Below are 20,304 nucleotides of genomic sequence, written 5' to 3' on the forward strand. Positions count from 1 at the left end.
CGGTGCCGGAGAAGACAGGATCATCCCATTGGCTACAAATCTGAAACCGACGCTTAGCGCCCAGGCGCAATGTTTTGACGTAGAAAAAGTCTCACATTGGAAAAATCGATGACAGGGTCGCCACCTGTACCCTGAAAAATGTACAGGAACGCCAATGGGATGGTGTCGATAGTGTCGTCCTGGCAGCAATGCATTTGGCACAGGCCGTGGGGCGAGCGAGGAGGTGAATCTCGATCTCGTGTACCCCGATGAGTACGACATGAACACCGAGGTGCAGATTAGCGCACTCGACACGAACGGACGGCAGAAGCGCAAGTCGAGTGTCATGGATGCCATCGACGACCGCCCGAGCAAGGCACGAACGCTCGGCGGAGACCGCCCCAGGGATATTGTGGCCGTCAAAGAACTTGCGCCTGCGAGTAGCACCATCGTCGTGTACGATGCGAGCAGTGCGACAGACGCACAGAATGTGGCCGCGAGGCTACCTATAACGCCATTGTTGACGTATTTGAAAGCTCAGGCCGAGGGAAGCGAAGACCTGCTTGAGGCACGGAACTCGGAGGATGGATGTAAACTATTCACGTTCATCTTTGATTTCCCATGGTGCTGACGATCGTGGCTATAGCTCCTCACGAAGTCATATTTGTTAGTGGCAAGCAGACTCAATGGCTGGACTATTTAGCATCTCCAGTTCTGGCACTGGCCGTGTCCAGCGCGTTCTGTGCCGTAGCCATGCAAGACGGTTCACTGAATGTTTACTCTCCAACGGGCAGACGGTACGACGCGGGGCTCTTTCGATTCGCACCAGAACTAACATCATCGTCATGGCAGACTGATGCCAACAATGAGCCTGGGAGCATCGTGCTGTCTGCTTAGTGCCAGCAAGAATTGTCTCCTTGCGCTGAGCTCAAGTGGACAAGTTCATGTATGGTGTGTATTTTTGCTCCCGTTCAGAAGTCGTGTTTTCATGTTTTGCTGCAGGAATATCAAACAGCAGCGAGCACTTTTCCCTCCGACATCTGTGCTCCCCATCATCGGCTCGTCGCCAAACTGCACCGTCGTCTCTGCCACCGTCCGCTCGAACGGCGCTCCCCTCATTTGCCTCTCAACGGGCATCTCCCACAGCTACGACGCGGCGCTCTACTCGTGGGTCAAACTCAGCGACAGCTGGTTCGCCGAGGGTTCGGACGCATGGCCGGCGCGCACCCGTGCGAACACGCAGCTCGCTACGCGGGGCATTGTTAGCACAATCGAGAGCAGTGTTACCGAGCACATGCCAGCGGTTGCGAGCGACGCGAGCAGGCCGGCGTGGTGGGGCACGGCACTCACGCTCGGGCACTTTGAGACGCGGATGCACGCAGCGAAAACGCTGGACAGCCCACAGGAGTATAAGCATGCGCTGGTACTGTACGCGAAGAAGATTGCGGACGAGGGCTTCAGAGCGAAGGCAGAGGAGCTGGTGAAAGAGTTGTTCGGACCTATGTATTGGTGCGTGCTGGTGGCTGACGTTGTGCGAAATCCTTGGCTAATTTCCTGGCTGGCTGTTCAGGCGGCCAGGAAGGGAAGAGCTGTGGTCATCGACACTGCTCGGCTTCTCAAAACGCGATTTGCTCAAGGACGTTTTGAATATCTTTGGTACGTCGTCCAGCTTTGACCGGACATTTTGAAAAACTAACCATCGACTGCTATGGCTTAGCCAAGAGTAAGACGTTGACCAAGCTGGCGCTCGATTGGCAAGATACGCTGAAGAAAGCTTTGAACGAAGAATAGCCGTAGACGACTTCTCATACTATACAGCATGATCTACATGGCTAGCTGGCCTACTGCCACTTGACCTTCATGATTACCCGCTTCACACCATCTTCCTTCTTCCATATTGTCTCCACGCTGCCCTTGTCCCTTCCGCAGGTGGTTGGCTCGCCATTCTCCACCGCGCGAGTGAACTCTGCAACACCACCCCCCACGCCAAAATAGACGAGTTTTGCAGCAACGAGGCAGATAGGTAGATCGTCTCGTACGTTGCGTAAGTTGACCTTGTTGAACTGTGCATCTGGACCCTTTGCATTATCGGTATCCCGGGGTTGCAATAACAGCTGCGACGCGGACCCTTCGAGGTCCTGCATCGTCTTTTCGCTGGAGCCATTTGCTGTGCATGCCTTCCACATGAGGTCCGTCAACGCAGCGAGGCTGTCCGTGCGGTAGATCGTCTCGGAGGTGAGCAGGACATCGTAGCGCCGTCTCGTGAGCTCCACGTCGAATGTCTCCCACGAGCCCGAAAAGAAGCGAAGAGTGATCCCGAACTCTCTCAATGACACTTTGAAAGCGTCGATGAGTGCTGGTACGAGAGCAAGGTCCCCTGGGTTGGATGGGTCTGTCGTAGGCAAGGGCTCAGGCTCGGTGTCTTGTTCTGTCGTGACCGACTCGAACGCTGATATGAAAGCGGCTGAAACAGGAGACATATCTAGCCACAATAGCAGCTAAGTACGCGAGACAGATGGGGCTAAATAAGACCTACACCATGCCAGGATGATGTTAGGTAGGGTGACTAGCCGGAAAACTAGCTCGTTGTAGTCTTGAAGGTGGATCTCTATACGTCTGCCCGGCCTTGATGGCTGCGAAAAGATCTCTCGCAGCAACATTAGTGACGGGATGGCTGTTCCGCAACCTAGCTTGATTCTTCTCGTGAGCAAAGGATGCACTGAGAGGAAAGGACCACGAGTTACTTCTAAAGCCCTCAAGCTGTCCGCTTGACGAGAGAGTTCCCCGAGTATATCCTTAACACAGCCAGCCAGGTCGGCACTACATTCCCATGTCTTAAGGCCTCCTTCGTATACGCCGGGTACGAGATCAGATGGCGCATCGACATACTGGAGATTCTTGTCTGCATCTGCGTCTCTAGAGGAAGCCGTGTTCTCTGGCTCTGTTTCCGATGCTATCAACTGGAAGCGAGCATCGAACAGGTCTCGCTTGGCCAGATAGACAGACTGAGACCTTCCTAGTCCTATAACAGGCCAATTTATGTGAATTGGCGAGTAGCTGATCACTTCTGGCAACTCCGCGAGCTGTGCCGTGGGTAAAGCATGAGAACGGCATGTATCAGTACGTCGAGATGATAGGTTCACCATGGCGTTCAATTCAAGTTCCGCAAAGTTTCCCCTATCCCCGTGAGCTGCTTGCGATGTTGTGGAATCATTCACTTTGCGGGTACCCTCGGGTATCTGGGATACGAAACTCTCGTCCACTTCGTCATCATTAAGATCGAAGTTGAACTTGAACATGTCGACCGCGAGTGCAGCCACAGCTAAACTGTACTAGGCAATAGTCAGTTTCTTGTACGGAATCTCAAGATTCGCGCTCATCTTTGTCTCCACGAATCAATGCGAGAGCTGTGCGAATTTTTTAAGAAAAAAAAAACGCGGGGTTGATGGCGATGACGCCACAAAGGTTGGCGTCTATCGCTCCAGGGGGGACCCCGGACTAACCCCGAACCAAAGCAATCATGATCTGCCCGCGTCAACCATCGTCGAGTTCAGTACAGATTGATGGGTGACATATTGTCGAGAGGAACCGACTTCTGCTAAGACCGGAATAGTGACAACAAAGGTCTCAACGTGTCAAATAACATACGACTCTCAAGTACTAATTTCGATTTACAGAAACGTCAGTATCAGTTTGCGGGCCCTGGTTCAAGGAACAATGCATGGACATCAGGATCTTCACAATACCTGGCCAAAGAATCAGCTCGCCAACTATCCCAACTATCCATGACCATGTTGGACTCCCCAAGGAGCAGGCGAAGGAGTGTCATAAAGACGTTGGGAAACTCGGGGTCGTCAAGAGCGCCGTTGACGCAATGCATGATCCTGTGTTGGACTCTGCCAAAACTCACCAGCGCAGCGAGCTCGAGATATTGTTTTTGCTGTAATGTCTCGATGAATAGCTCTTCTGTGTCGCTAAGGCTATTATTCCCACTATAGTACTCGCTGACGTCGAGCATAAACAGCGGGGACGCGAAAGCTTCTGACTTGGGGACGGTCTGCGCGCACTCCCAGTCGATGATTCCGACAATGTTGAATTCTGTGTCAACGAGAATGTGATCGCCCTTATCGTCCATGTGCTTCAGATAGAAGCCTGGGCCGCAGTTAGTGTCGGCGCCGACGAGCGAAGACAAGTTGTCGAGGAGGGCGCGGTGAACGAGGTAAGCATCCAACGGCCTGTCGATGTATATCTCCTCTTGACGGATGAGCTCGAGGACAAGTTCGAGGACGTGAAGTCGATAGAATCTGGCGCTTGAGAAGGGTCCAGCGAAGATTACTTGGTTTCCGGCTGTGCGAATAGTGGTCTCCGTAACGATTGGGCCAACTGACACATTGCCCGATGCGGACGACAATAGACAGCCGATGGTGGGGAAGGGATGAGCAGACAACTCAGCAAATATGTCCGCGAATTGGCTCATGAAGCGACGTTTCTGTTCAGGTGTAGCTTCATGCAGATCCAACGGACGGCCTTGAAGCTTGTTCATGAGGATATAGCCCATACCAACCGGGTTGCCATCGCCAAATGTAGCATATCCGTGTACTTTCGGGGCAGGCACTTCGGTAGAAGTTAAAAATCTGAGAGTCGCTACTTCGCTCAGAAGGATAGCATTTTGGACTTCCTGCGGAGGTGAGGACGCGTTGTTTCGACGGATTCGGCAGATCCACTCGATTCCGTCGAGGAAGCGGATTATGATATGGTAGTTCATGCCGCCCATGACCTTATGAATCGTTTCGGGGTCGTATTTGAGAGGTGTCACGCTGCAGCTGACGCCGCCTCTGAGGAGCGACGCCTGACGCTCCAGAGCCTGGATATCGATAGCCGCAGCGAGCGCGCTGATCTCGTCGCGTGTGGCGTGTTCACTCGCTACCTCCCATGCATCTATTTCATTATTGTTCTGGTGATAATTACCATGGAACGTTAGTTCAATTTAACGATTGATTGGGAAGAGCCTAACCTGCCAGTCTGGACAACGATGGACCTGGGGTTTGAGATGCTCGCTGCATAGGCGACGTCGGCATAGCAAGCAAGCTTTGCCTCTGACTGCGCTTCCAACGCAGCCGATCTCTTCACAAACGAGTAGCGGCATTTCGGAAGTGTGGGTGTGTATAAGAAGAATGTGTATAGTATTTAGCGACAGGTGATACGTAGAATCAGAGAATCAGAGATGTACAATAGGATGGTAACGGCGTCCATACGCATATTTTAGGGACCGCCGAAGGTCGGGTGCAATCACCAGTCGGGCAACTAAATGTAAGTCCGCCGGGTCTTGAATGATGAGCGACCGCGTGGACTGTTTCGCAATAGGGAAGGCGAACCCACGAGATGAGCTCAGTCCAGGGACTCGGAGTTGCGCGTTACGGCGTGTCTCAGCGGGAGAATATTTCACCAGAAGCCGTCGCTCTTCGGGTATTACTCTGCTCCACCTCTGTTACCTTCTCGTGTCGGATATTTACAAACTGCCTCCTTGTTCCAGGTACCAGGGCCTAGTAACAAATGGAAGGGCACCCGACAGGCTGAGGGGCTCTATTTCGCGTTTACCAGTGTGGCTGCCAGCCAATCACCAAGGTGTCAGCAACTAACAATCCAACTGGACCGAGCTACAACACGCTGAGGAGACAGATGAGAGGAATGTGAGTGAGTAAAGACCAGCTCGAGTCTGGCTTGTTATTGAGCAGTACGAGCTCCTTATATACATGCCAGACTGAATATCTAGAATATCCTACGAATATACGGAGGCATATAGAAAGTGAAAGAATACTATGGAATCTGGGAGAACCATCCAGAATGTGTAATATTCATGACATTACCCCTCCGTCTAGAATCGTGTCCTCACGATTATTTACCAGTGGATCCAAAACCTCCTATACCACGCTGAGTTTCTGTTAAACTTGACACCTCCTCGATATTGCATGACGCAATACGTTCCAAAATGACTTGAGCGATCCGATCACCGGCGCGTACTTGAAATGGTTGATCGGTGGTATTGATCATTACCAAGCGTACTTCTCCGGTATAATCTCGATCTACGACCCCGGCGCCAATATCAATCCCTTTGACTGCTAACCTGCTTCGTGGTGCAATTCGTGCATAGGTTCTGTGAGGGGCACGCATCGCTATGCCGGTACCGATAATTTTACGGCCTCGTGCCGGTATCTTAGCGCTTTCAGCCGAGTAAAGATCGAGTCCAGCGGCTTCTTCCGACCCTTGCTTCAGGAGAATTCCACCCATCCGTTGTACCAGAAGAGTGGTATCTCTCTTGAGCATGTGTACGGATCGTGTCAATAAGGGGGGAATTCTAATCATCATCGGCGCGGGTTTATCGGGACGTCTCGCATGGAACTCCTGAAGGAGTTCCTGACAATTGGTCAGGTTCGCCCTTGATTCCCAAGAACAGCGATCGCTGTGGGGGCTGTTCTTCCAGAGAACTTGATACTCAAGGTTTCCGTTTTGATCACAACGTGAGTTAAGAATTTCTTCGACTTCCCATTCTTCCTCGCCATTTATGAGGTCAGGAACTGCCGGTTCGCATTGTTAAGAGGGATATGTGGGTTCTCTGAATGGACTTAGAAGACTTTCATTGAAGACGGGGTGCTATTTCCATTGACGGGGAAGCTCTAACTCATAGGCCGAAACGCCAACTTTGCGTATGACTTTGAACGGCCCGTATCGTTTATCATCGAGCTTCTTCATTGGTCTATCAGTTCAAATATTGACTCCTTCCAGCCAAACTCTATTCCCAACCTTGTACTCCGGTCCGTTCTTCCTTTTTCTATCATAGAAACGCTTCATAGACTCCTGCGCTAATCCGATGGCTGCACTGGTATCCTCACATACTTGACTCATTCGATCGACGAATTGTTGTACGTTCTCACTTAGTCCTTCTCGCATCGGTTGGGTTCCTTCATTAGGGTGATACCCTTTGTTGACAAAGAAAGGAGTATATCCGGTCGAGGAATGGACTTTGTTATTGTATGAGAATGCTGCAAGTGGCAGCCATTCAGCCCAATCCGCTTGTTGGTAATTGATGAATAATTGGAGATATTGTTCTATCTCTCGATTGATGCGTTCTGTTTGCCCATCTGTCTGAGGGTGATAGGCAGTTGAGGGATTGGCTTCGATTCCGAGCAATCGGTATAGTTCAGAAATGAATTTATTTTTAAACTCGGTGCCTCTGTTGCTGATAATCTTTCGGGGTAATCCGTGATGTGCAACCACATGATCGCGAAGCGCTTTCCCCCATCCTTTGGCATTCAGTTCGATGTTACTCAGAATCACAATTATCTGTTTCAAGTACATGCAGACAACAATGAGGATGGCGTTGTATCCGAAGGATTCTGGTAATACTCCTATTTTATCCACGGAGATTACTTCCCATGGTCGTGTAGGAATTTCGTTGGGGAAGAGCAATCCCGTGGGTCGTGTTGTGTGAACCTTGGTCTTCTGACACTTTTTGCACCCGGCCACATACTTCCAGATGTCTTCTCAAATTCTGGGCCACCAGTATTTACGTGTGACCATCTCGTGTGTTTTGTATTGGCCAGGATGTCTGGCCAACAGGGTATCATGGTGGTGAACAATGATCTGTTCACGGAGTTTCCTATTTACTAGTACGTAGATACAATTTTTCCATGTCACGAGTCCAGTACTATCTTCGTTCCAGTCCTTGTCCTTGTTCTGTAATGCTATAGTGACTAACGAATCTCGGTTCTTTTTGTATTTTTTAATTTCTGCGATTCAGTCTTGGTCGATTCCTTCTAAACTAAATACTGTGCTATGAATCAGGGCACGGAAATGTTCTGGTTTTAATAGTACAATATCTGAATTGTCCTCTTTCCCTGCATTGTGTCGCTTTTGACGGGATAATCCGTCTGCCTTGCCATTAGACTTTCCAGGCTTATGATGTAGCAAGTAGTGATATTCAGCAAGTTCGGTTACCTATTGGGCTTGTTGCTGATTAAGCTTCTGTGGCTTCCAGAAGTATTCTAGGTTCTTGTGATCTGTCCATATTTCAAACGGATGCCAGGCGCCCATGAGATACTGGTGCCACTTGTCAAGGCTAGTCATGATTGCAAGAAGTTCCTTATCGTAAATCTCGTAGTTCCTTTCGGCTGCTGTCATGGCTTTGGATAGGTAAGCAACAGGCTTCCATTTTCCATCTTGCTTCTGGGCTAATTCTGCTTCTACGGCAAAGTCTGAAGCATCACATTCTACGCGGTAGAGGTCACCATCATTGGGTATAGCCAGTACTGGTGCGGAACAGAGTGCATCTTTTAGGCTCGTAAATGCTACTTCTTGTTCGACGGTCCATTTGAAAGTAGCGTTGCCTGTCAATAGACTAAGCGGCTTTGCTATTTTGCTGTAATCTCGGATAAATCTTCAGTAGAAGTTGGTGAAGCCGAGAAATGCTTGAATGTCTCGTTTGCACTCGGGCCAAGGCCAATTGACAACTCCTTCTATTTTGACCAGGTCCATGCGAACAACGCCCTTTCTTACTATCATCCCCAGGTATTCGACTTCCGTCTTCTCGAACTCACACTTCTTTGGTTTTAGGTAGAGTTTGTGTTCCCTCAGGATCTGTAAGACTTGCCGCGTGATCTGACGGTGTTCTTTTAGATCTTGAGTGAAGGTCATGATATTGTCCAGGTAGACTACTACGTGTCCTTGACTAATGAGATCTCGGAATATGTCGTTTATCATGGTTTGGAACGTAGCTGGGGAGTTCGTGAGACCAAAGAACATAACTAGCGGTTCGAATAGTCCTCGATTTGTAAGAAAGGCGGCTTTTTCTTCATCGCCTTCTTTGGTGCGGATGTTATTATACTCCCATCGGACATCCAACTTGGTGAAGTATCGTGCTTGTTTTAGTTTATTGACTAGTTCCTGTATCAGGGGAAGTGGATACCGGTTCTTGATTGTCAGCTCATTTAGCTTTCAATAATCTTGTACAAGCTGGAGATGTCCATCCTTCTTTTTGACGAAGAAGAAAGGTGAAGCCCAAGGGGATTTAGAAGGCCAAATTTGTCCAGTTCTTAGGTTCTCTTCTATGAATTTGTCAAGTTCCTTCTGTTCGCTAACCGATATGGGATAAACTTTGCAGCTGATTGGTTGCCAACCTGGCGTTAGTTCAATAGCGTGGCCTCATGGTCTCCTTTGTGGCAGAGAATCAAAATCTTCTTTGCTGAACACATCTGAGTAGTCGTGATAATGACTTGGGACTGTATTCTCAAATGTTTTAGCCTCGTGTTTCAGACTTTCTTTTATTGCTAGGTCTGTGGCCGTGGTGCGTATACGCGCCGCTCCCATAGTGAAGTATGTCTCATAGTCTAAAACGAAGATTCTATCTCTCTCTTCAAGGCGAGCCTCTGGATCGCTGGGTTCTTCCTCATCCTTGTCAATATCCATCATTCTTGCAGTGTATCGGCAGGCAATCGGGCAATGATCAAACTTAATAACTTGTTCCTGCCAATCAATAGAAGGATTATGGATCTGAAGCCATTCATATCTGAGGAATATGGGTGTCTTTCCCAGGTTGATAACGGCAAATGGAAGTCGTTCCACATGATCCTGAATTTCAACCCTTAATTCCATGAAATCCGTGATTGCGCCACCGGCATTGTGCGTTCCATCAGCATTATAGACTGGGATCGGTGATGGCAGTTTCTTTGTAGCGATGTTGTTATCGCGGACAAACTGCGCATCAATGGATGAGCCTGTACATCCTGTGTCAAGTAACACTTTGACAGACAAGCGTTGCTGATTGTCCAACGTTGTAACAATCATGGGGACGTCCATCTGTGTCCCTTTTCTTCCTTGAATGTAGCGAGGTTGTTTCCGTAGTTTGTTCAGGAAGTCAATCGCTTCCTCTTCTTTCATCTGCCTGATTTGATTCATGCAGGCTTCTGAGGCATCAACACTCTTCTTTGAGTGTACCCATTCAGTCAGCAATCTAAGCGCTGCTTTGTCTTGGCTGATTATCCATTGGCGGATCCATGCCGCTGTCCATGGAGTGTGGCGCTGCCACTGCATAGGTTTGGTCTGATTCAAGGTAGGAGATAATTTTTTATTCGGGGGAATTAAGCAAGAGGGTTGAGCCTCTCCGTGCTGTTCTACAAACGCCCCTTTCTCTTGTATATACATGGAAACTCCAAACCAGGAACACAGATAGTTCATGAAATTCTTTTCGGTCAACTCAGCTATGCACCCGGCTGACCGCTTGTAAAACCCTTCATGGCCGCGCAAATTTCTTCGCAAATTGCCATTTTCCAATCGAACGGCTCTGCCGTCGCGGCAGGTGCTTTGGCGAGGGGCACGAGTGGAGTGAAACTATTGGAGACGGGGATCTCCAGTGTCTCTGCTGCCCTTACTTGTTGGGCCTGTTGCCTATTGGGGCAATTTTGTGAGAGATGGCCCTTCTGGCCACACCGGAAACAGAGACCGAGGCGTCGTGCCTGATCTAGCTCCATTGGCTGTCCCCTTCCTCCGAAGGTCACACCAGTCCTGTCGTGCCGTGTCTGAACTGGCGCATTCGTGACTACTGGCGCGGTTACGTTGGTTTGCGCTTGTGGTGTGTTCTGCGCCTGTTGTTGCCGAGGCTGGAATTGCCCTTGTTGTTGGGGCTGTGGGTTCCGCCTGTGGTATTGCTGTTGATTCAGATCAATGCGCGCGACCCGTTGCTTGTAGAGAGCGTAAGTGGTTGGGAGTTCTTCCGACAAATTGTACATAAGCCGAATGATGTCGGCCCGCAGCGCTTTTTCTGAAAGCGACTTAAGTTCTTGGAAGTGCGCCTCAAAATCGTGGATTTCTGCTTGGAAGGCGCATAGCTCGAATTTGGAAAAGAACTCTTGGGCGGTTAGTGTGCCCATCTGCATTGCTTGTAGTCACTCGTACGCTTCGGCCTGTTCATCGATTAGGAAATGTCTATCTAGATTGGCCCAGAGTTCATTGGTCGTCTGGATCACAGTGCTTTCATCCGTGTCGTATTTCTTCATGTACGTGGCAACATATTCGCCAGCGTGCCCTCCTTTCATGTAGGACAGAATCATAAGGACTCTGTCAAACTGCTCTGGTAGCCACTTCCTCTGCGTAACTACATATAGCTTCATCTGTGTTTTCCAAGTGATGTACTTGGATTTCGTGCCGTCGAAGGCATCTGGTTTCATCGCACTTCCATTGAGGAACGCGGCGCTATCTTAGTTCTTGGCCATCGCACCGGGATCCGATGGAGATGAGGGTGAAGTGGGAGATCGTCGGTGGAATGGACTTGGTGGTTCAGAGTCTTCCACAGCTTCTTCTACAGGGTCTGAGGGATCTTCTGGCGGTACTGCGAATTCTCCGAGTGCGATTGATCGGAGATGTTCGGTGACTGAATCAAGTGTGTCGCGTCTTTCTCTGGGTTCTGAACCAGACACTATTGGTTGAGGGACGGTGAGGGATTTGTTGGGTTCTCCAGTGGTAATTCTTTCTATTAATTCTCCGAGTAATCCTTCGTCACACTGAGGACAGCGATTAGTGTTTCTTGGAGAATGCAGACACGGTTGTTGTGCACAATAGCGTACTGTTCTGCTATTGTTATAGATGAGCCGTCCGTCGAGTTCTCGGTGGTTGTATCCTCTGCAGCCACAAGAGGGTCTAGCGGTCATGTGCTACCGAGTCCGTGAAGCTGATTGCAGCAAACCCTGGGACCAATCGTGTTGTAACAACCAGATCAGGGGTAGAGGTTGCCAAAGATGGGAATTTTCCGAAAATGAACCGAAATGCTAATGGTAATACAGTTCTAGGAATAGTATAGCAGCCCAAAGAGTGATTATGTCTCTTTGGTCCGACGCCCTGACAGGGATCGCCGATCTAACTGCTATCGCTTTTCCGATGCCTGGCCGCAACCAGTTGCCACGTCGTACTCAGGAATATCCGTTTGCCTGCTGCAAAGCATGTAACGCCACCTATGGTAGGGCAGGGTACGATTCTAATAGGACAGAGCTCTGTCTAGCCACCTAAGGGCTAGTGATTACAGAGGTGACTTCGGGGATGCGGTATGGTAAAAGTTGTGCAAGTGCACGGAAAAGGGTTCCAGGGGTCCGGGTCTTGATGCGGTAGAATTCGGTAGGGTTAGGATTTAGGGTGAGAGTTAGATGTGCATATAGGGTGGATCGTCGTGTGGAGATGGGTGATGGCTGGTGTGAGAGTGACGAAGATCGTCGTAGGGCAGTTGGTGGAGACTCGAGCTAATGTCAGCAACTAACAATCCAACTGGACTGAGCTACGACACGCTGAGGAGACAGATGAGAGGAATGTGAGTGAGTAAAGACCAGCTCAAGTCTGGCTTGTTATTGAGCAGTACGAGCTCCTTATATACATGCCAGACTGAATATCTAGAATATCCTACGAATATACGGAGGCATATAGAAAGTGAAAGAATACTATGGAATCTGGGAGAACCATCCGGAATGTGTAATATTCATGACACAAGGGTCCATCATCGTCGTGTAGCGTAGCGCAAGACTAAGCTGCGTGGTCCCAGATAGCAGCCGTTCATTCTCAACCTCTCGATGGCACCCGCTATGTGCAAGTTGCCCTGTAAATTCTGCGCCACAATTTAATCATTGTTGTGACCATAACCGCACAAATCAGATTATATACATCTTGGCATTCCGATAATGCGCGCATGCGTCTCACAGCTATACAAACGACGATCCATGTGTCTCAGGAACGTAGATATATACTGTGTTAGGTAGAGTATACTCCAATGCATCACTGTCTAGCCAGTAAACACCTAAAGTAGATGATGATGAAGATATGCACTGGCGCAGTGCTGCACCTGATGTAGCCGCAAAAGCGAGTGTACTAGTTCCAGTGTATGGACAGCCTCGGTGAAAGCACAAGCCTGCGCAGAATGGGCGCATGACTGACAGCTTCCCGCAAAGTGTTTGTCAGAACATACACCTGCTGGAGACGGGTATAAAGGACCAGCCTGTTTGCAACTCTCAGGATATCGCCAAACGTCGCTTTCCAACCCTCAGCCGCTCTCTTTCTGTGCATCTTCCAAGCCAAGCAACTCAACGTTATCCCACTCCATACGAATATGGCCGCTACCAGATGTCGTACCTTTGGCTGCATCAAGTGGGCTGTCACAGGGAAGAACCATTGCGTTGACCGTTTGTACCATCGCTTCGGCTTGTATTCTCATCTTTGATACATTGAGACTGCCTTTCGCAGATGGAGGAAGATCTAACAAGTTCATCTTCGGCTGGTTCAGAATATGAAGTCAACGCCACAACAGTGAGCATGTAATGCATTCGAACTTCTCCGGCGGTGCAGCTCACAAATGGTCGCCCACTAGCACACCTCTCGGTCGTGATGTTCGGCATAATCTATCCTTATCGTCAATGTATTATTAGCTGTTCCACCTGTGCCTATTAAATCATTCCATTAGCTAGCTTCTCGATTTGATACGTTATCGCGCCACCAAACGCTCAACATGATGAGCATTCATCGCAATCATTCTGCCAGCCTGACATCATCAGCAGAGCCTGAAGAGCCATGCATTTAGTCCTCCCCACTGGCCTTTAATGTATCTCTAGCTTAATCTTGCCCAACTGCACCTTGTCCTATTGAGCTTGCAGCAGATAAATTTGATCTCAAAATAACTGGTGACGAGGGTTTGAGCTACGTTGTGCGGGTTGTTCTTAGGCTGCCAGTCCCAGAATGGCACGTGCACCTTGACCACTAGTAAGCGCGTGCCAATGCTCATGACTTCAACAAATTCGGGCCAGACCATGGCAACTGTCTACTGTGATATATGTATAGACATGCTACGCAATGAGAAGAGCTGCAAAATGGCCAACGCTGCCCCTGAGCCTGGATGTCGATGGATGCAACAGCTAGAGCACCCATCGCCTCCCCGTACTCACTCGCGAGCTCCGAGGCACCCAATTCCGAGTCACCGTCGTTCTGGGATGTTGGAAAGTGAAGTCGACGAACAATAGTACAGACTCCGCACAGCCTCGAGACTGAAGTGTTCATGGCTGTAAGGTTCTGTATGCCAGTGAGCGATAGTTGACGGCGCAGTAATACGAGCAAATAATGCGTCTAATGTACGGACCTTTCACAAGTAACCAATACATGTTGAAAAGCAAACGAGTAAGAGATATCAACGAAGTGTTCAAGACCCGGGGTTTACGTCGGGAGTTGGAACTGGAAGTGAACCTCGGAGGATGCGTGTCCGCCACTAGATGCATGATGAAGAGCAAAAGAGGGGTTAAACTGGTTCCAGCCGGTATCGAACCTATGACCGTCTGTGTACGCCATACAATAAGCAATGTAAGACAGACACTACACCATCGAACTATCTTGGGTAATGCTCTCTAGGACATATGAGATCTGCTGTAAACCCAGGTCGAAATCGACAAGCCACTAGAAGGCCTTGGCTCTTCGAAAAAGTATCGAGAAAATTTTTGTTGTATCGAGCCTGTACAGCACTAGTCAAATCATGAACATAGAGATGCTGAACATCAATGAATCTCATTAAGATATTACCGCTTATCATGTTCCGGAAAGTGCCGAAGCACGCCAGTACTTAATTACTTGCACCTGTCTTCGCCTCTGGATCTGACTTCGAACTGCTTTTCTTGAGCTCATCGAAGGCCACAATGATTGGATATCTGAGCTCTATTTCGGGGCTGAACGTTCTAGATATCCTTTTGCATGCCTCGCCTACTGGAGAAAGTTGTACGAGCTGGCGCCCAGCCTTCTTTCATGAGCTCGTGATGGACCAGATTGGCTCAAGGGCATCTTATCCCGCAACCCCTTCATCGCCTCATTGGGCCGCGGCTGGACAGCGGAGAGGGTTTCTAAGACGATAGGGGTTCGTTGGCCGCGAGGAAGGTGAGTGAAGACCGCTTTTACATCCAGTGATGCATACCCACGAGTATGGCGGTGCTGAACAGACTGCGCGGAGCACCCTGGCCTTGAGCTTGAGCGCAAGTTCTGCCTTGCAGACCACTGTCCAGCAAACTCTTTGTGGCGTCCATCCCGCCTGTAACGAAACTTCCAAGACATTTGTTAAGTTTGAAGCCGAGCGATCGCAGATTGCCTTGCCGTTCCCACTCCAAATATTTAGCCGCAGTGACGCATCTCTCCAGCACTGTTACATGTTCCCCGCAGTGCCCTCGGCGATGTCGGCCCCCGCTCGGCGGGCGATCCCCACTTTCGCGCCCCCGCCCCCTGACTCCTCGTCTTCGACCACACCGCTCCCAATTTCTTTGCCCGGGTCAATCCTTTCCATCTCCCCCACGTCAAGCGACACCTCGTCGCCCACTCCCACGGACACCCAGCAGACATCTCCACCGACAACTCCCACGAGCTCTGCTGCATCTGCGAGCTCTGACACGGCGACAGCCGGTACAGGTACAGCCGACAGCACTAGCGCATCCACCACTTCAAGCTCTTCCAGCATGAGTTCGCAGTCATCGTCCGCAGTTCTCTTGCCCTCATCTTTGTCGCCTTCGCCTTCTCCCACCTCTAGCATCTCTCCGGTTGCAGCGACGTCACATAGCAACCACGCGGGCGCTATCGCTGGAGGCGTCATCGGTGGTGTTGCTTTCGTCGTTCTTTTGATTGGTGCGGTGCTGTTCGCGTTGCGCCGACACAACAAAAGGCAAACTCAGCAAGATATTCTTCCTTGGAGCAGCGGTGGTTTAGGCAGGCGTAGGGGAAATGTCAGGATCTCGAGCTCGTCTGGGCTTACAGGTGCAGATCTGGGTGTAGGGAACAGCAACAGTGGGTACGGGTTTGCAAAGCGCATGAGCGAGTTGGGATATCCTGTAACGGGAGATGACTACATCAACAAGAACATTGGCGGAGCGGAGCCCCATCGGCATGCGTCGACCGCGTCGAGTGCAGGGATGCTCCCCCACACCCATCCTGCCTCTGTGTCCTCGCACACGCATGTCAACGTTCACTCTTCCGAAAATGTCGCAGGCTACTCTGATGACGAGGAAAAGAATTCAACATTACACCATTACGATTCGTCCTCGTACTCCCATGGCAATAAATCCGTTGACCTCACCGATCTCGCGATACCACACTTGCCAATGGAACCTCCTTCTGCGTTTTCTCATCAGGAACGTAACCGTAGCCGTTCGGTGACTGGTCAGAACCGTGCACTCGCTCTAGCCAAGCTCGATCCATTTGTGTCCATCGTCCCCGCATACTCGAACATCAACCCGACCGGGGGTGCCTCGATCTCTCGTTCGCCGTCTGCTGCAACATACTCCAGCCAGAAAGACCCTTTTGCGTCGCCGACGGATAAATCACTCCACCGATTGTCATCCAGTGGCGGCGTCTCTCGCCGACCTACTATCACGCGGAAGGCCGTCCCCAAGTACGACGAGTCCGAGTTCTCTATGGCCGACATGTCTTCCCCCATCTCTCGCCCTACGTCTCCGATCTACACGACATCGCCGCCGCCGATTCACCGGCAGCCTTCCCCGGCTTCCCCAAGTGGCGCTCACGTGGTTGCTGCTCATGCTGTCTCGCCCTATGCGCTCTCGAGGGAGAGCAGCAACGACTCCATGCGCGATCGCAGTCGAGCCGGCCTCGCGTCGCTACCGGCGCTGAACCACAAAACGAGCTTCGGCGATATAAAGCCGGTGCACTACTTGATCCCGGATATGCCTCCTCCTCCGCAGGACTAGGGTGCCTTCATGCTCAATGTGAACGGTCTTCATATATAACGCATGGATAATACTAAGATATTTGTTTTATAGGCTTTTTTTGTTTTATCTGTCCCGAACAGGGCTTTCTGCGTTTCTCCTTGCTTGGATGCTATGCCTCTCCGATCTCCTCTATAACGCATATTTGGATAATGCTCTTACTTTCTTGACTTATTCATGACTGGGACCTGGACCCCTTCCTTTCCTCATTTAGTTCGACTAACTGTTGAGACCCTTACGCTTACGACCCTTGCCTTCTGCAATCAATCTAGGAATGATTACGATAGCGAGTAGGTGTAGTACCTTTAGTGTTTGTTTGACATTACCGCTGTGGACTCTTGTTTGTAGCGTAGATGTACGCGTGTAGCTCGGCTCATGATTCTGTCTCTTCTCGTACTTGGCCATCGTCGTGGAGCCTGATGCGAATACATACGCGTAGCCGAGTAGAATCTCTCTCTACGGACGGACATTCAAGAGGCTGTAGGCAACGCTATGTTACTCTCGACGCTCGAGATTTTCATGCAGTACTTGAATTTCAAATTTTCTATTACTATTTAAGACGAGCGGGGGAAAGCGACTCCGGGCGATGCCGGACGCCACCAAGCCGACATCTCGAAAATGGTATGCGCAACTATCAGACTAGTCATGTGTCTCGTGACTATTCTTTACACAGGTGGATAGATAAATATCTTCAATAAAAATTAACGCAGTCCAGGACGATACTGCTCCTCTCAGAAATGAGTGTCTGGCTGTGCTTCAGATCTGAGCAAGGGCGCTTACCGGAGATATCCGTGCGCATGCCGTCTCGGGACAAGAGAACAACACTCACCACTCGTTCACAACATCTACGCTGCTTGCTCATTTCAGCCCTGCACAGTTTCTGTTTTATTTAGGATATTTGCGTAAGTGTGAGATGGATTAGCTTAACATTTATGGTAATGGCGTCCTGTTGTAAAGTAATGCCACAGTAACAGGCCACGATCCGTCCTACTGAGAGTCAATTTTGAGGTGATAGCACTTCCTTTGTCTACTGTGTTTCGTATCATCAACTTTACCTCGAGGCTAGTGGCCAATTCTTTGCGGCTATAAAGCTAGGATCCTTATTGTTTGGACGTAAGCATCTCCCACTCTCTACCCACTACAATGTCTGATGTTTCACCGCCGTCCCCTTGTACTCCAAAGATTACCCCGCTCGCTCACTCTCATGTCCGGCTTTACAAGATTGTGCTACCTGGCTCGCCCGCGTTATTCAAATTGTCTACTGTCTCGGCAGCTGTAGGCTCGAAGAATCTGGCATTCAAAAGGGCGGACTACGCACGGCAAGCTTCTACGGAGATGGATGTCAGAATTGCGCAGGTCGAGCTTTCCGTTATGCAAAACTATATTGGTGGTAAAAACATGACCGATGCTGAGGTCAAGGACGTGAAGGGTTTTCGGAAGCTCGCTATTGTTACCACCTCGAAGAACGTCCGCAAGCTTGAGAAAACGTATTATAATGCCATAGCAAGTTTATCTTTTCATTTTCTACATCCTCTTGCTTATCTCTCAACTAGTGCCATGCCAGTAACTCTGTTGCAGCTGTGGTGGCAAGGGCAAGCAAGAAACCCAAACTGATCGTTAAGATCGCTGCCTAGTCGGTCGGTTGACCCAATCCAAAGACGCCCCTCCGAAGTCATGCGTGGTGCCAAGACAGAAGAAGACACGGTCGTAAATGAGGGCAGAGGATACATCAATACTAAGGGCACCACTTTCCCGCCAATTACTGCTCCCGAAGCGGTCGCCACAGAGGTCACAGCCCCCCCCCCCAAGGAGGGTTGCCGCTGCTTGGAAGGCAGCACAACCGCGCAAACAGACTGCCAAGGCACCCAAGGTTCGTGCTGTTCGACAAGATCCCTCGATCCGGAAGTCAACTAGTCCGAATCCGAAGGCTGCTGAAGCTCAAGTGCGGAGGTCGTCTCGTCTGGCAGAGAAAACGAACAGACGTATATAAATATTACGCCGCTCTAGAATCTCAAGCTGTTCGTTTGTGCTTCAGCTGGCTGTTCTTCTGTACATAATTTCATACCGCACGAGCTTTGGTGTAGTTAAACTGTACGTTCACAGCAAATTGTGGAGTGAAGAATATGCATCCGATGTAACTTGTAGTATGCAGTATGTATACAGCTTCGGCGCCGGGAGCACCTGGCGCGTCACGCTAGATGCGCCCGCCACGCCTCTCTGCGGAGCCCATTCTCCCTTCCTTATGCACACCCACAGTCGCCGACGATGGCACTCATAAATCCCTCCGTCGGTCTCTTTCTCTTTACCTCTTTGCTCACAATTCCTCCATCCTGGATCTGGCTACGTCGGCGACGCCGCTCGACACGCTCACGTGTGCCAAATGCTAATGCGCATCCGCCATACGAACGGCTCCTCACTGTCCTGCTGCATCTACACACCGCATATATCCTCTACTGCTTGACGGTACACTGGCCCCCAAACCTGTTTACTTCACTGAGGCTGCCGCTGACGACGCCCACGGAACGCATACGTAGTATTTTGCTGGAGCGCGCCGGTCTCAAGTCAGATGAGGGACTGCCGCGGCCGCTAGACGAGCTGTTAGCGAGGCTGGGGAGTGCAGAAATACGAACAGCATATGTCAGGTGCGTGGCTCGTACTCTGTATGCCACAGTGTCCTGGCGCACTGGCAGTGTGTGCACGCCACGCTGACGCTCTGCGGCAGGTACGGCCAGAAGGTTATCCAGGATTGCGCGCATTGCAAGACAATGGAGCACTACGCGCTGTTCATCGTCCCCGGGGTGCTTCTGCAGTACATCCGCGAGGCACTCGTCCTCGGCTTGCTCACGGTCGAGAACAGCGGACGTACACGCCTGCGCACGACGGGCATCCTCGTGCTCGTCATCGCCGCGTTCGCAGAGGCATGGACCGTGGCCACGGTGCAGATAAGCATGCCTCAGGACAACAAGCCTGTTACCATGGTGCGTGGCCGCGTTCGCTCTCATTCCTCGAGACGTCCTTACAGGCTCTCCCGCAGTGGCACGACGTACTCTACGTCGCAAGACACATCCTCTTCCTCGTGCTCTCCATCCTCCTCTACGCTCTCCCTGCAACGCTAGTGCCTCCGCCCCTCTCGCCCCTCTTGATGGAGATGCGTGCGAATGTAGACTCGCTCGCCCGCCGCGTGACGCTGCTCAAATACCTCGGGCCTGCGATCCTTCGTGACGAGAACCTCCGAGAGGCCTCTGCGAACTGGTGGACGAAACAGAAAACGGTGGGGAAGTGGGTCAGAGAAGACGAGGGCGTGTGGAGGGCTACAAGACGCGATTCTGGTACCAAAGACGGGGACGAAAAATTGAAGGAAAAGGTACACGATACTGTGAACGAGATGCTGAGAGTCAAGGCTCCTACAGTCGTACCACCTACGCATCAATAGAGTGACTGTTACATCATACACGCATGGCTCGTCAATGTGTCTTGTGGACTTTCCCTTGGGATCTTGTAGCTTAGAATATAATATATAGTTCTAGTCACTTGTGATCGTGGTTGGGGAGCAGTG

At 50.5% G+C, this 20,304-nt stretch overlaps 5 protein-coding genes across 5 annotated transcripts in view; 4 read left to right on the forward strand and 1 right to left on the reverse strand.

The window, feature by feature from the left end:
* Positions 1–2,685, forward strand: part of PHACADRAFT_118264 (uncharacterized protein) — a 6,197-nt gene extending 3,512 nt beyond the window's left edge. The window contains exons 9-13 of the mRNA XM_007394288.1: positions 626–776; positions 832–930; positions 982–1,488; positions 1,550–1,635; positions 1,697–2,685. Coding sequence (XP_007394350.1) covers positions 626–776; positions 832–930; positions 982–1,488; positions 1,550–1,635; positions 1,697–1,770 — 917 coding nt within the window. The 3' untranslated portion in view covers positions 1,771–2,685. The remainder of the gene's footprint in view (positions 1–625; positions 777–831; positions 931–981; positions 1,489–1,549; positions 1,636–1,696) is intronic.
* An 838-nt stretch (positions 2,686–3,523) lies between these two features.
* On the reverse strand, positions 3,524–5,187 carry PHACADRAFT_118269 (uncharacterized protein). The gene is made up of 2 exons (XM_007394289.1): positions 4,994–5,187; positions 3,524–4,933 (listed from the first exon to the last, which is right to left on the reverse strand). Exons 1-2 carry the CDS (start codon positions 5,123–5,125, stop codon positions 3,668–3,670), a joined length of 1,398 nt encoding a protein of 465 aa, XP_007394351.1. The 5' UTR covers positions 5,126–5,187; the 3' UTR covers positions 3,524–3,667.
* Positions 5,188–14,646: 9,459 nt separating this feature from the next.
* Positions 14,647–17,292, forward strand: PHACADRAFT_172188 (uncharacterized protein). Its single transcript, XM_007394290.1, has 2 exons — positions 14,647–14,919; positions 14,982–17,292. Exon 2 carries the CDS (start codon positions 15,186–15,188, stop codon positions 16,728–16,730), a length of 1,545 nt encoding a protein of 514 aa, XP_007394352.1. The 5' UTR covers positions 14,647–14,919; positions 14,982–15,185; the 3' UTR covers positions 16,731–17,292.
* A 599-nt stretch (positions 17,293–17,891) lies between these two features.
* Positions 17,892–18,846, forward strand: PHACADRAFT_183158 (uncharacterized protein; the record flags this gene model as incomplete). Its single annotated transcript, XM_007394291.1, has 1 exon — positions 17,892–18,846. One exon carries the CDS (start codon positions 17,892–17,894, stop codon positions 18,360–18,362), a length of 471 nt encoding a protein of 156 aa, XP_007394353.1. The 3' UTR covers positions 18,363–18,846.
* A 311-nt stretch (positions 18,847–19,157) lies between these two features.
* Positions 19,158–20,058, forward strand: PHACADRAFT_53071 (uncharacterized protein; the record flags this gene model as incomplete). The annotated part of the gene is made up of 3 exons (XM_007394018.1): positions 19,158–19,394; positions 19,511–19,726; positions 19,783–20,058. Coding segments are annotated over 3 exons (729 nt in total), but the record flags the coding sequence as incomplete, so codon positions are not given.
* Between the last annotated feature and the right edge of the window lie 246 nt (positions 20,059–20,304).

The sequence above is a fragment of the Phanerochaete carnosa genome (genome assembly GCF_000300595.1).
Source record: "Phanerochaete carnosa HHB-10118-sp unplaced genomic scaffold PHACAscaffold_4, whole genome shotgun sequence".
In the NCBI taxonomy this organism is placed as follows: Eukaryota; Fungi; Basidiomycota; class Agaricomycetes; order Polyporales; family Phanerochaetaceae; genus Phanerochaete; species Phanerochaete carnosa.